At 39.5% G+C, this 12,401-nt stretch overlaps 1 protein-coding gene and 1 long non-coding RNA gene across 2 annotated transcripts in view; both read left to right on the top strand.

Moving 5' to 3' along the window:
- The first annotated feature begins 980 nt into the window (after positions 1-980).
- LOC116856397 lies at positions 981-3,919 on the top strand. Its single transcript, XR_004380576.1, has 3 exons — positions 981-1,657; positions 1,797-1,858; positions 3,178-3,919. It is a non-coding gene; the product is annotated as an uncharacterized LOC116856397 (long non-coding RNA).
- Positions 3,920-4,503: 584 nt separating this feature from the next.
- Positions 4,504-12,401, top strand: part of HOOK1 (hook microtubule tethering protein 1) — a 50,872-nt gene continuing 42,974 nt past the window's right edge. The window contains exons 1-3 of the mRNA XM_032839774.1: positions 4,504-4,644; positions 4,938-5,081; positions 11,935-12,020. Coding sequence (XP_032695665.1) covers positions 5,019-5,081; positions 11,935-12,020 — 149 coding nt within the window. The 5' untranslated portion in view covers positions 4,504-4,644; positions 4,938-5,018. The remainder of the gene's footprint in view (positions 4,645-4,937; positions 5,082-11,934; positions 12,021-12,401) is intronic.

A 12,401-nucleotide genomic window follows, 5' to 3' on the forward strand; every position in this document is an offset into this window, starting at 1 on the left:
TCCAGAACCTAGACACTATCATTCCAAACTATCACTCAGGTTCTGAAAATTATCAATCTAGAAGTATCTGCTGTTACATTTAACTGCCTGTGGACCTGGATGCTGACTGGACATAGCCCAAGTCCGCCGTAGTTCTTTGGAACTACATGGACTGAAGACCAGTCCTGGGGGTATCATACAGAAAACCAAGTTAACCCCTATGATGGATCTTGCATCATTCTGGCTGCTTCTATCTCTCCGTTGCTGAGATCCAGCCCATGTTGTAATTGTTTTTCCTCCTCCTTTCTTCCCTCCCTTTCTTTACCCCTTTTTCTTTCCTTCTGTCCCTAAAACATCTGTAGGATTTTTGTTTGAGGGACTACCCAAGGTACAGCTGCATCTACCTAATGCTGTAAGGATCTTGTGTGTTGGGGGCCCAATAGTTTGCTTCAGGAATCAGTGCTTTGTTGATGAGGTCCACTTGGAATGTCTGCAGCTGGTTACTCTGCTGGAGTGTGTGGTGTGTCTGAATATCTAGATCAATGGCTGTCCAGGCCAGAGTTTTCCTCTAACTGAGGTCCACTCTCAGCCATTCAGGGCATCTAGATATCAGTAGGGAAAACCTTTGATGTCTCCATCTCTTCTCACCATCACTTGTAGGTGCAAAGTACAGATTTCCTTGTTACAAGTGGAGCCTATTTCAGTTCTATTGGAGATACCTAATCAGGGATTCTCTTTTAGCATTTCTCCATCCACTTCTAGCCCAATTTAGAGTTTAAAATCTCATCCTGCCTGACCCAATATTTCTCTAAGACAATATATTTTTTTAATTTTAATTAAATCTTGCTTATCTTTTATTTGTCTTATTTTAATTAGAGGTGATATTTGTTAACTTTGATGAAATTGGAAAATAAAAATAGTCACCATGAATAACCACAGCTAATATTCTAATATATTTACTTTGTTTTAAAAAATGAGTGGAAACATAAGCATGCACACACACACCCCAAGACCTATACACAGTGTACATAACAGCTAAAATGTACTGAGCAGTTATGTTCTGTTAAGCATTTTATATATGCATTTGATCTTCACAACCACCATGTGAAATTATGAGAGAATTGTTTTTATTTTTGCCTGCAGGCATCCATCTCCCTCACCCTCCATCAACCACCCTGTAATTTCACCTTGGTACTAGTCCTGCAGAAGTATCTGGGGACCTGCTCTGTGTATGGCAAAGGGCTGAACACATATCCTATGACAGTCCAATTGGACACCTTCTCTGGAACTTGAATCTTGAATAGACGACTGAGAAAAACTTAGCAACCATTTGCTCATGTTCATCTAGGTGGTGTTCTCCTGAGAAGACTTCCATAGATTTGTTACCTGCCTCTGATGAGCAGCTTTGGGACCTGCTCTATCCCATGCTGGTTTCTTCAGATGCTCCTCTGAATCTGTAAGATTTCTCATATCCTTGCAAAAACATTGTTCTTTATAAAGTTGCCCAAGTTTGATTTCTCCCACTTCCCACCAAAAAATCCATAACTAATGTAGGAATACATAGAAATATACAAGTATTATTCTATTTTGCAGAGACAAACTGAAACTTACTGAAATGAACTGACTTGCTCAAGATCACCCAGGCAATAAGAAATCATCAGGTCTCCATAACACTAAAGTTTGTGCTTAATTCTAACCAACTCTCTTTTCAATCTCTTTCTGTACAGATACACAGATGTGTGTGTGTATAGTCTTCTATGTATTCTTCCATATTAAGTTCTAGCCATATTAAAAATTTAATCATTTTCATCCTACAGGTTTTTGTCTGATAATAAAATCACCAAAGAAACATTTTAAATTACTGTAAAGTATAAAGAAGGTAAAACTTACGAATTATTTCAATACCCTGATATCATCAAAATTACTATTAACATTTTGGTTTGTTTAGTCTCTCTACTCTTTCTCTCTCAGTGTGTATATATACACTCACATGGATACAAAAATAGGGATCCATACACATACAGTATATATATAACAGAGGGAGAGAGCCATACTGTATAAACAGATTTATATCATCAATTATTTCTTTTAGTAGTATTCTTTAAGCCTTTTCCTGAGCAATTAAACTTCTTTCAAAATATTTTAATAGCTACAATATATTTCATTGTATGGATATACCATAATGTATTTAATCACTCTTCTTTCAGACATTTAATGGCTGTTTCTTTTTTTACTTTGATAACTAGCACTGCAATCAACAATTTTGTTTGCATCTGATTATTTTCTTAGAATAGATTCTGGAAGTGGAAACTATTGGTTTAAACGCTTTGAGGATTTTAAAGATTCTTGATATATATTGTCAAAAATTTTTCAAAAGATTATTCCAATTTAAAACCCCACAACTAGTGTTTAAAAATCAGTTTCATTCAGTGCTCCAAATATAGATGCCAACTTTTGGAAATGAATGTCAACAGTTGGAAAATGACAGACTATTTTGTATTAGGCACTTTTAAAATATATATATTTCTCTGATTATAAAGTAATACAAACTAATTGCAGGGTGAAAAATACAGATTATAGAAAATAATCCCTTTATCCATAGATAAAAATGACAGTCATTTAAGGAACATTCCTTTGTCATCTTACAGTGCACGTATTAAATAAAATTTTGAGATCATATGGCTCATACTTTTAATACATGAATTTTCAATTTAATGTTATATATCATGATGAACTTATATTAAATATTCTCCAAAGCATTATTTTTATTAGTTGCCAAATATTGTATCTTATAAATTGGCTATAATGTTGTTAACCTTTCTGGCTTATTGTATGTACATTGATCAGCATATATAGAATTGCAATAGATAACATTGTTCATAACCTCTGACTACATTTCTGATTATTTCAATAGAATTTATGACCAGAAGTGGAATTATAGAATCATGGGTTTAAATAGCATGGATATTTTAAAGTTTCTTGATAAATACTGTAGAAAATTAGAAAAATTATTCTAAAATATTTGTTCCAGCTTTATATGAAAGAAAGTGTGCTTCACTCTTCTGAACATTATTTTTTTCATTGTTTTATTTCAATGATTCATGTTTTGCATTTTTCTAACCTTTTCATATTTGCTTGAATTATTTGTATTTCTTCTTTAAATTCACTGATAATGTCCTTCACATATTTTTCTATTAGATCCAGTATCATGAAGACAACTGAACATCCTTCCCTGAGGATCTATTCTCTGCTTCTACAGAGCTTAGAAGGATGACTCATTTGCCCCCCAGTTACTCTTCTTAAATATACCTAGTAATTCACTTGTGACTCTTAATGATAAGCATATATGATTGAAGTAACTCATATTTCCAAAGACTATTCAATTCATAAAACTCTTTCACATCCAGTATCAGTTTTGTCCCTGTGAGGGAGACCGGGAAGGTTAGTGTCATTAGCATCACTGTAGAAATGTAGACCTTGGGTTCCACAGCACAAAGCAGTGGGGAGTAAAGTCACGACTAAGACCAGGTCTTCAATTCCTAGATCTTTTCCTCTTCATTAAATTACTTTACTGATGTTGCTAGTGTACAGAAATATAAAATGATTCCACATGGGGTAAGAAAGTTCTGGAATAATGTTAAGAGACTTGATAGCAAATGCAAGGACTCTATTTTTAGAATGAGACTGATTTACATTTGATGGCTTTTAATTGCAGTCATCCATCAGTTTTAAACTTTAAATGTCTAAATATAAAGACGCGGCAATATAACTGAGCCAGCTGCATTTTTACACAGCGCATGAATTGATGAGTTTATGAATGAGTGAAGTGATGGAAATCAACAGCAAGATTAAGAATATCCCAACCCATTTCAACTGCCTAAGCCATACATCAGTACCTTGGAGAGCTTCCAACTTTAAGTCACCCCCCCCTTCTCAAAAAAAGACAGGTTTTCAAAACCGCCATGGAAAAAAATATTTCATGTTTTTTGAAAAAGATGATTTCATTTTCCATTTTCCTACCTGAAAATGGTCCTCCCTTTTACCCCATTTAAAATAAAATTAACCGTGGCTTGTGATCTCGTGAGAGCTTATTTAAACAGCTTTATGGTAGTTTTCCCTCCTTAGCAAACACATTTCTTTCCCGTCTGCAAATTAAAAGGTCCTTTGCCAACGAACGCCCAGGAGATAATCAGCTCTCCCTATCGCGAGTGGTTTTTATTCTTGGGTAGGATCTACTTCTGAAGACATCATGGCAGCAGAGCGTGGGTCTCCTCAGGTGTAGTCAGGAGCTGCCCTACCTCGAGAAAGGAGGCGCGAAGATGCCTGAGCCCGCCCTGCTTGCGCTTGGAGCCCCCCTGCCTCTTCGCCCTTGGGGCTGCGCGAGCTTCAGCCTCTACAACGCTCCCTGCGCACGCGCGCTCCCCGCCCCCGTCTACACCGCACCTGCCAGGTCACAAACCCCTTCCCACCCTCTCGCGCTCCCTCCCGGAGGCTGTCTTGTCTCACATTGATTGGTCAAAGCCAAGAGGGTGCGTCCAATCAGCAATCCCTCCTGCGCAACCTATCCCCGCTCTTCCCGCCCCCTCCCGCCCCGCACGCCCCTCTCGGGCACCTACTTTCTTTGTGACTGGTGCGCGCTCTGGTCACTCAGTGCGGCGGGGAGAGGTGTGCGGGAGTGGGCGGGAGGTGGGGGAGGAGAGGGAGCGGAGGGAGGGGAGGGAGGGGAGGAGAGGGGGGGCGGGGCAGGGAGGGGCGGAAGGGGGCGGGGCTCAGGTGCAGAGCCGCGCAGTCTGGCCAGACCGGGGAGGGGGCGAGCCGCGGAGCTGGGCGGAGCGGGGACGGGGGCGGTGGCGGTGCTGAGGAGGGGGTTACGCCGGCGACGTCGGCAGCGCGAGGTTCCGCGCGTGAGCCGCGCCGGCGCTGGGCCTGGCTACCGAGCTTTCCCGGCCGGCGCGCAGGTCGTCGACGCCGGCTCCTGGCGGAGCGCGGGGAGGAGGGAGGTGTCGGTGTCAGCGGCGTAGTCGACGGCGGCCCCGGCCATGGAAGAGACGCAGCCGCTTTCGCAGTCCGAGCTGCCGCTGTGCGACAGCCTTATCATCTGGGTGAGTACGAGAGGTCGAGGGGTCGAGGGGGCCCAGGGGCCCAGGGGCCCAGGCGAGTTGCCCGGGACCCCCGGCTCTCCGCAGGTGAGCCTGAGGAGTGAATCGCGCCACCTGCGCCGCGGACTCGGCTCATTGCCCTCCGTGTCTCCCGTCGCCCTTGACCGCGAGAGTGCCACCTGCGGGTCGCGAGGCAGGTGTGTGTGTCTGTTCGAGAGTGTGTGTGTGTTTGTGGGAGACGAGGGAGGGGTAGAGGGAGCTCTGGAGGTAGGGACGGAGAACGCTCCTCTTACTCCCCTGATCGTGCTTCTGACAGCTGTGGCTGGAGCCTAGTGTCCATCCCCTTTACTCCTTGCCGCCCTATTTTCTCCCTCTGAGCCACCGACTCTCTTGCCTTCTGTCTGCTGAACAGCCTTCCTATACGGATCTTTGTGCCACTCGGGAGCGAAGGCCCCCTCCGAAACTTCCCTCCCACCGGAACCACTTTGCTCTGCTGGGACGCAGGTGGCCAAGAGATGGTTTTGGTTCCTAAATCTTAAGAGCTCCTCCAGGATCCCAGGACATCTGATTTTGTAGAAGGCATTTAGAAGGGATATTTGCACATATTTCCTGTGTGCAGAAAAAGATATGTTGGGGTGGGGGCTTATATTCCCCTTTTCTTGCTGCTGTCCCCTTGAGTGGACAGCATTTTCTTAAAGAAAGAGACTTGGCATTTTCGTTTGCACTTTGTGCGTGTTTACAGTTGGTGTGTGTGTGTGTGTGTGTGTGTGTGTGTGTGTTTTAAGTAAACTCTGCGCCCAGGAAGGCTTGAACTTACAAACCTGAGATGAAGACCTTGACACTTAACCCACTGAGCCAACCAGGCGCCCCTGTGCATGTTTAGTATTTCTAATTAATTTGTTTTAGGTTTGGACAGGCAGAATCTGTCTCCAGTGTTCCCCTCAGTAAAATGATGTCTCACCTTTTGGAGGTGCTCAGCCATCAAGAGAGCTGGCATTTGGGTGTAGTTTATAAACCTTATCCGGCAAGGTTGATACTTAATGGTGTGTCCGCAAGGTGCTTTTGATGGTGCCCATCCCCAAACTTGTTGTTTACTTGTGTATAGAGGAGTATGTACACAATGGGATGTATACAGACTGGATCAGGAGGTAGTAATTGGTTGATGAGATTCCCTAGCAATCTCCTAATTTGAGTAATTCACAAGAATGAGAGAAATCAGAGAAGATTTCTCGCCCTGTATGAAGTCTACTGGAAATAACCGTAATTTAAAACAGTGTAGAGGTAAATAGCTTTTGTTATAAGTGGAATACAAGTATATAGAGTTTCTGAGTTAAAAGCAATTAGCTAACTGTTCATCTGTATTTTCATTTAAAATAAGTATTGGGATTTAGATGCTGTATTTTAAAACTGTCATGAAATAAGGCAACATTACTTTTAATGAGGTGTTTTTGGCTAAAGGGTGTATCCAAATCTGTTACTTTATTGCTTCAAACATCTGAGTTAAATAGTAAACTTAGTCTTTATGATGTCATTGACTTATATGAGGTGGTGGAGAAGTATAGGATTTTCTTGAATTGTATCACAGTATTTTAAAATGTTATGTGACTGTTTCTATTCTTTGAACTAGTATTTACTGAGTTCCTACTTTGGTCAGGGCACTAAGGAAGACATATTTAGAATAATCAAAGAAATTTCTTTTTTTTTTTCTTTTTTCTTTTTTTTTTTTTTTTGCTGGAGTGGTAGAGCTGTGTACTTTTACAGTGAGAGGCAGTATTCCTTCAAAACTACAGAACTGGTATAGATTGACAGAGTGTAACAGGTTAGTTGCTTCTCCAGTTCTCAGGCTGCTGAAACACTGCAGAGAAAGTGGAATTATTGTGCAGCATTGTTGCCTTTACAAATGCTGTTACAGCGAAGTCTTCCTGTTCGCATAAGCATGCCCAGCCATATAAAGACTAAGAACAACCACACGGTTCCCCCTCATGTTTCTCTTTGCACACTTTTATCAGTACCCTGTTTGAGCCCCCAACTTTTCTCCTCTCAGGAAAATGACCTCCTTATCTTTGGCTCTAGCTCTAGATCCCGTCCCTTATACCTGTTCTAAAATGTTGCTCTATCATTTATTCTCTTTCTGTATTTACAACGTCTTCCTCTCCTTTGGTTCCTTCCTCTCTACATGTAAGCTTACTCAAATCTTCCTTATCTTAAAGAGAAAGAACAAAGAGCCATCACTCCCTTTTAAAAACCACACTGTATTTCCTCTTTCCTGTGCAGTCAAATTATTTGAGTTTTTTAATACTCATCCTTTATACTTCTTGAACTGTCATTCACTCCTCAACCCACTGCACTTGAGTTTCTTTTTTCTAAGGCCTTCACCTCCTGGATTTGACAAACTACGATATATTATCCTTATCTTACTTGATGCTTCCATTGTGAAATGATATTCTGCCTTAGTTTCTTTTGTCTTTTGGCTTCTCTTTACCTGTCCAGATGATTCCCAGTGACCTTTGGTATCTTATTTTGTCTTTGCCAGTCACTGCATTGTTGATGTCACTTCACTTCCCCAAGTTTTCCAGACTCTCCTGATGCCACACTTGCCATGCCTACTATGCTGTGCACTTTCTATTTCTTGAGGAAGTTAAGCGGTTTTTAATACATCAGGCCTTTCTTAACTTTTCTTTCCTCTGCCTAGAATATTCTCTTTCTAGTTCTTCTAATGGCTGGCTTCTTTTCACCATTTGGTTCTTGGATCTGTTGTCATCTTTCCTAATCAGTTAACAGTGATTGACCTGCCTCCCCCCGCTTCCCACCGCTCCTATCCCTTTGTAACCTGTTACCCACTTACTTTGTGTCTATAGTATTTAACAGTTTCTGAAGTCCTCCTATTTGCTCCTTGGGGTCAGAGCCCTTGTATGACTGGTTTTCTGCTCCATCCCCAGGAACAAGAACTGGCTGGAATCTCCAATACAACATTGAATCAAAGTGGTGATAGTCAATATCCTGGTCTTGGTCCTGACCTCAGAGACTAGTATTTCACCATTAAGTAGGTTCCTGTAGATACCTGCGGTGAACTTCTAACTGTTATAGAGGATTGATAGATTTCAGCAGTAGAAATTTCAGTAGAAATCAGGGGAAATGAATTTCTAAACATAGGGAAGAACCCCTGGCAGTAATGTAAATGGTCTCCTTTGGCAGTAGATCAAAAGAGGTAGTGGAAGACACATCTTGTCATGATACCTCTCATCTCTTAATGTGTTCCCTGCCATACTGAGTAATGTTACATGTTGAGGGGAACTAGTAGGAGATAAAAGATTAAAAAGTTATGATGGGGCTAAATCATGGAGATGAGAAGAGAATTGGTAGTGGACTGTGTTCTTTCAGCACCAGACAGTGTTCTGGGACAGTACAATCAACATTAACAATTTGAGAAGTCATAAAGAAAAGCTGATTAGGAAAGAGGTGCTTCTTTTGGCAATTAAGTTATATTTTATAATTTGGAACTCATCTTAAAATAATTTTCTTAAAAATGTTATACTGCTACTTAGCAAAAACTTTAGGGCTGAAGGATAAATTTGGGCACCGTTTACAAGGTAAAGGGAGTATATGAGAGTTTTAAGTATTCATATGAAGAAAAATTTAATTCTGCCTCTCAGCTCGGTGACTTTTGGAAATTTAAAATTTTTGGACTTTGATTTCACCAATAAAATTAGAGTTGAACCATATTTGTTTTAATGGTTTTCTTAGTTTTTGTTTTCTTTGACTTTGACAGGCAGGTGAAGGAAAAACTCGTGCCAAATATATGCCCAGTTTAACAAAAAATATTGAAGGCAGAATCATTTTTATGAAAACCATGAAACTCAAAACAATAATCTTCTTTCTGAAATGAGCATGTAGAGGAAGAGAATATGAGAATAGAGCTGACCCAAAGTTCAGTTTTCATTGGCTATCAGTTGTGAAAATCCCCCCTTTCCCCTTGATTTTGGTGACATTTACATTGAAGCAATTCAGGAACAACATTTCCACAGTTCTGATTATTTGCTTTATTTATAGATAAAGAAACTAAGATGGTTATTTGCCAGAACACTGTGGTTACTGAGGAAGCTCTGTCCCTTTTGGGCCACTCATTAAAAAGACTTTGGTTTCTTCACTTCTACAAAGAATATTGTGAAAAGGAGATGTTTTTCCTTTGCCCTCTGTTTTGGCTTCCTTACCCATACCAAACTTTTTAATTTATTCACTCTTCTTAGTTATAAAGCCTTTATATTTGGCCAAATAATTCATAATCTATGTTATCTAGTTTACTTTGCAACTAGTTAAAGAACTTTCAAGAGACACTTTGATTTCTGTGTTTGTAGGGAGGAAAAATTAATCTTAATTGACATGTTGGGCAACAAGACAACTACTTAGTATATGTATACTTTTACATATTTCTTTACTTCTTTTCTTAATATTCTGTGCTTCTAAAATCATCCTTTTTAGATAACTTATATCCATTTTGTAAAAAGTCAGTGAAGCAAAGTGTCAGTTGGAAGGGTTGGAAAGTAGGAGCCACAGCTTACCTGAAAATAAGTGATTGTCTTCTTTTTAAAGATCCCCTGGGGTTTTTCTTCCCTGTACATCCATTTCATTACAAAATCCTGGTTATTTTATATTTTAAATTCCATCAATTCATTCTGTCCTTTTAGTTAGCATTACCTTAATTATCTCTTAAGCCGTCCCTTTTATCAACAAGACCATTGCAGGAACCTTCTGTCAGACTCAGGTGTAAAATTACTCCCTTCCTTTCTCTGTGTTTCTATTGCTGCTATTCAAAATACGCTAAAGGTGTCACTTTCTTCCTTACTACTCTAGTGATTCGTCATCACCCAGAGTGACGGTTCTAAAAAACCCGCGTGCACAAGAATCGCTTAGGGATTTTCTGACTTAATATGTCTAGGGATTCTCATACGATTGTTCTTCGACTCCAAACTTTGAGAAACCCTGAATCATAGTTAATCGCTAACAGCTGTTGAGCTTGCACCGTGTGCCAGGTGCTGATCTAAGTTTGCTTTGTTTGCTAACTCGTTTAATTCTCACCACCATCTTTTGAGGTAGAAACTATTCTCTTTCCTATTATAAGGATGATACCATCAAGGGTAAGTCCAGGCTTGTCATAGCCCTCTGGAGTCCTGACCCATGTCTGTTTTCTTACCGCTCCTTGGTTGTCACCCCTTCTCTTTCCTCTTTGCACTGGAAATCCAGTAATAACAAACTGTATGTTGCCAAAAATACCATTTCTTTTCATGTATTTGCACTCTTACAATGTTTCTATTTCCTGAAGCTTCCTTGTCTTGGCTCTTTCTTTACTCAAGACCTTCTGTTCAGGCATCATCCCTAAGAAGTCTTTCTTAAATACAGCCCTAATTAAATTAGTTAACCCCCATCTATTTCAGAACAATTTGTGCATACTGTGTCATGGGACTGGGAATGGCATTTTCTAGAAATAATTTATGTCTTTTTCTCCTCTCCTTAACTCCTGACTGAAACTGCTTGAGGGTAGAAAACTGGTGATTTTCCTTTGTAACCCCATCATATATTACAATGCCCATGAGAGTAGGAGCTCAGTAAACTATCTTTGTGTGTATACTTTGAAAGTGACTGTGTCTAGATTTATTTGTCTGTGTCATCCTTTCATGTTATATTGGGATAATGTAGATAAATTTATAGAATCTCAAACAATCACTAAATGTGAATCATGGGGAGAGAATTGTATCAGATTAAGATAGTTAAGTGGTGAACTAAAGAATAATGATTGAATAATAAAGGAGATGAATTGTATAGGAAAAGAGAGTCCTAATGTATTTAATTTAAGATCATTATGGGTTCAGGTGAGATTTCTAGGAAGTATATGAGCCATTGTAGTTCTGTTGTAATTTGCTTTTCAGAAATTCTTCTGTCTTGTATTTGCTTATTAGAAAAATTCTTCTGTCTTGTATTTGCTTATTGCTTTCTCTCTCTCTCACTCTCTTCAAAGATTTATTTATTTGACAGGGGAAGGGCAGAAGGAGAGGGAGAGAGAGTCATAAGCAGATACCGCACTGAGTGTGGAGCCTGATACAGGGCTTGATCTCAGGACCCAGAGATCACGACCTGAACCAAAACCAAGAGTCACACACGTAACCAACTGTGCCACCCAGGCACACCCACTTCTCTTTTTAGCATGTACATGAATGTTTGACAGAGATTTGAAAAGAGTAGTATCTAAAGCCAAAGTGGATAGAAACAACTTGATGTGATGGGTGGGCTCTGGACCGTTCATGTCCTGAGACTAATTGTTGGATGGCAGGCTAATAAGGCCCTGCCTTATTTCACAGCTCAGTGATCAATTAAGTAGTTTTAGACTTGACATTTCTAGCCTTTGTTGTCCTACCACATGATGTGAGTGAAGTTTTAATTTGAAATAATAAGTTTTCCTAAAGCTCTTTTTGATGTTATTCTCCTAAAAATGAACACAGTGCTGTCTTTCTTAAGAGCATTACATGCAGCTTTCAGAAATTCTGGAATATTTCATACACTGCATCAATGTATTTAAGTATTTTAGGTATGATTATTTTATGAATTGTTAAGTGTTTATTTTATTTTATTTTTTTATATCGTGATTCATTTTTTAAGTGTTTATTTTTATAAAAATATTACATAGCCATAGAAACTTATTAATATAGTTTCATTTGTTAGGCACAATCAGAATTTAAACAAAACAGGACAATTTTTAGCTCGGTCACGTTCATTTATGTGTATATATATGTTTGGGAGGGTTGGTAACACTACCCTGTAAGTATAAAGAGGCAGTGGAGTAATTTGCTCTATGTCATTTTAGCTGCAGACATTCAATACTGCCGCACCTTGTCAAGATGTCAAACAGCTGACTAATGGAGTTGCCATGGCACAAGTTCTTCATCAGATGTAAGTGGTGGTCTAGACTGATTCTGAAAGAATTGTAAACCCAATACCGAGGAAGAAAGCTTAGACTCACATTCTAAAAGTCACTGAAACTGTATCCTACAAAGTCCTGACAGCCATATGGTACCAAAGCACTATTGCATCTGGAGAACAAAAAAGTTTACCACCTGATGATTCCTTGCTTATTCACAGAGGTCCATCTTAACTTAATGAGCAAACAGAATTCTTATCTATTTAAGAGATTTTAATTTTAAACTTGTTCTGTTCACAGACACACATTATAGTAACTGCAAAATAGTTTAAATGAATGGTATAATTGTTTTCATTTTTTTCCAGTTGTATTACTGTTATTGGAAGCTATCAGTGTGTGAAGATTATTATTTT

Source organism: Lontra canadensis, unplaced genomic scaffold (genome assembly GCF_010015895.1).
Source record: "Lontra canadensis isolate GAN:19392208 unplaced genomic scaffold, GSC_riverotter_1.0 scaffold109, whole genome shotgun sequence".
NCBI classification, from domain to species: domain Eukaryota; kingdom Metazoa; phylum Chordata; class Mammalia; order Carnivora; family Mustelidae; genus Lontra; species Lontra canadensis.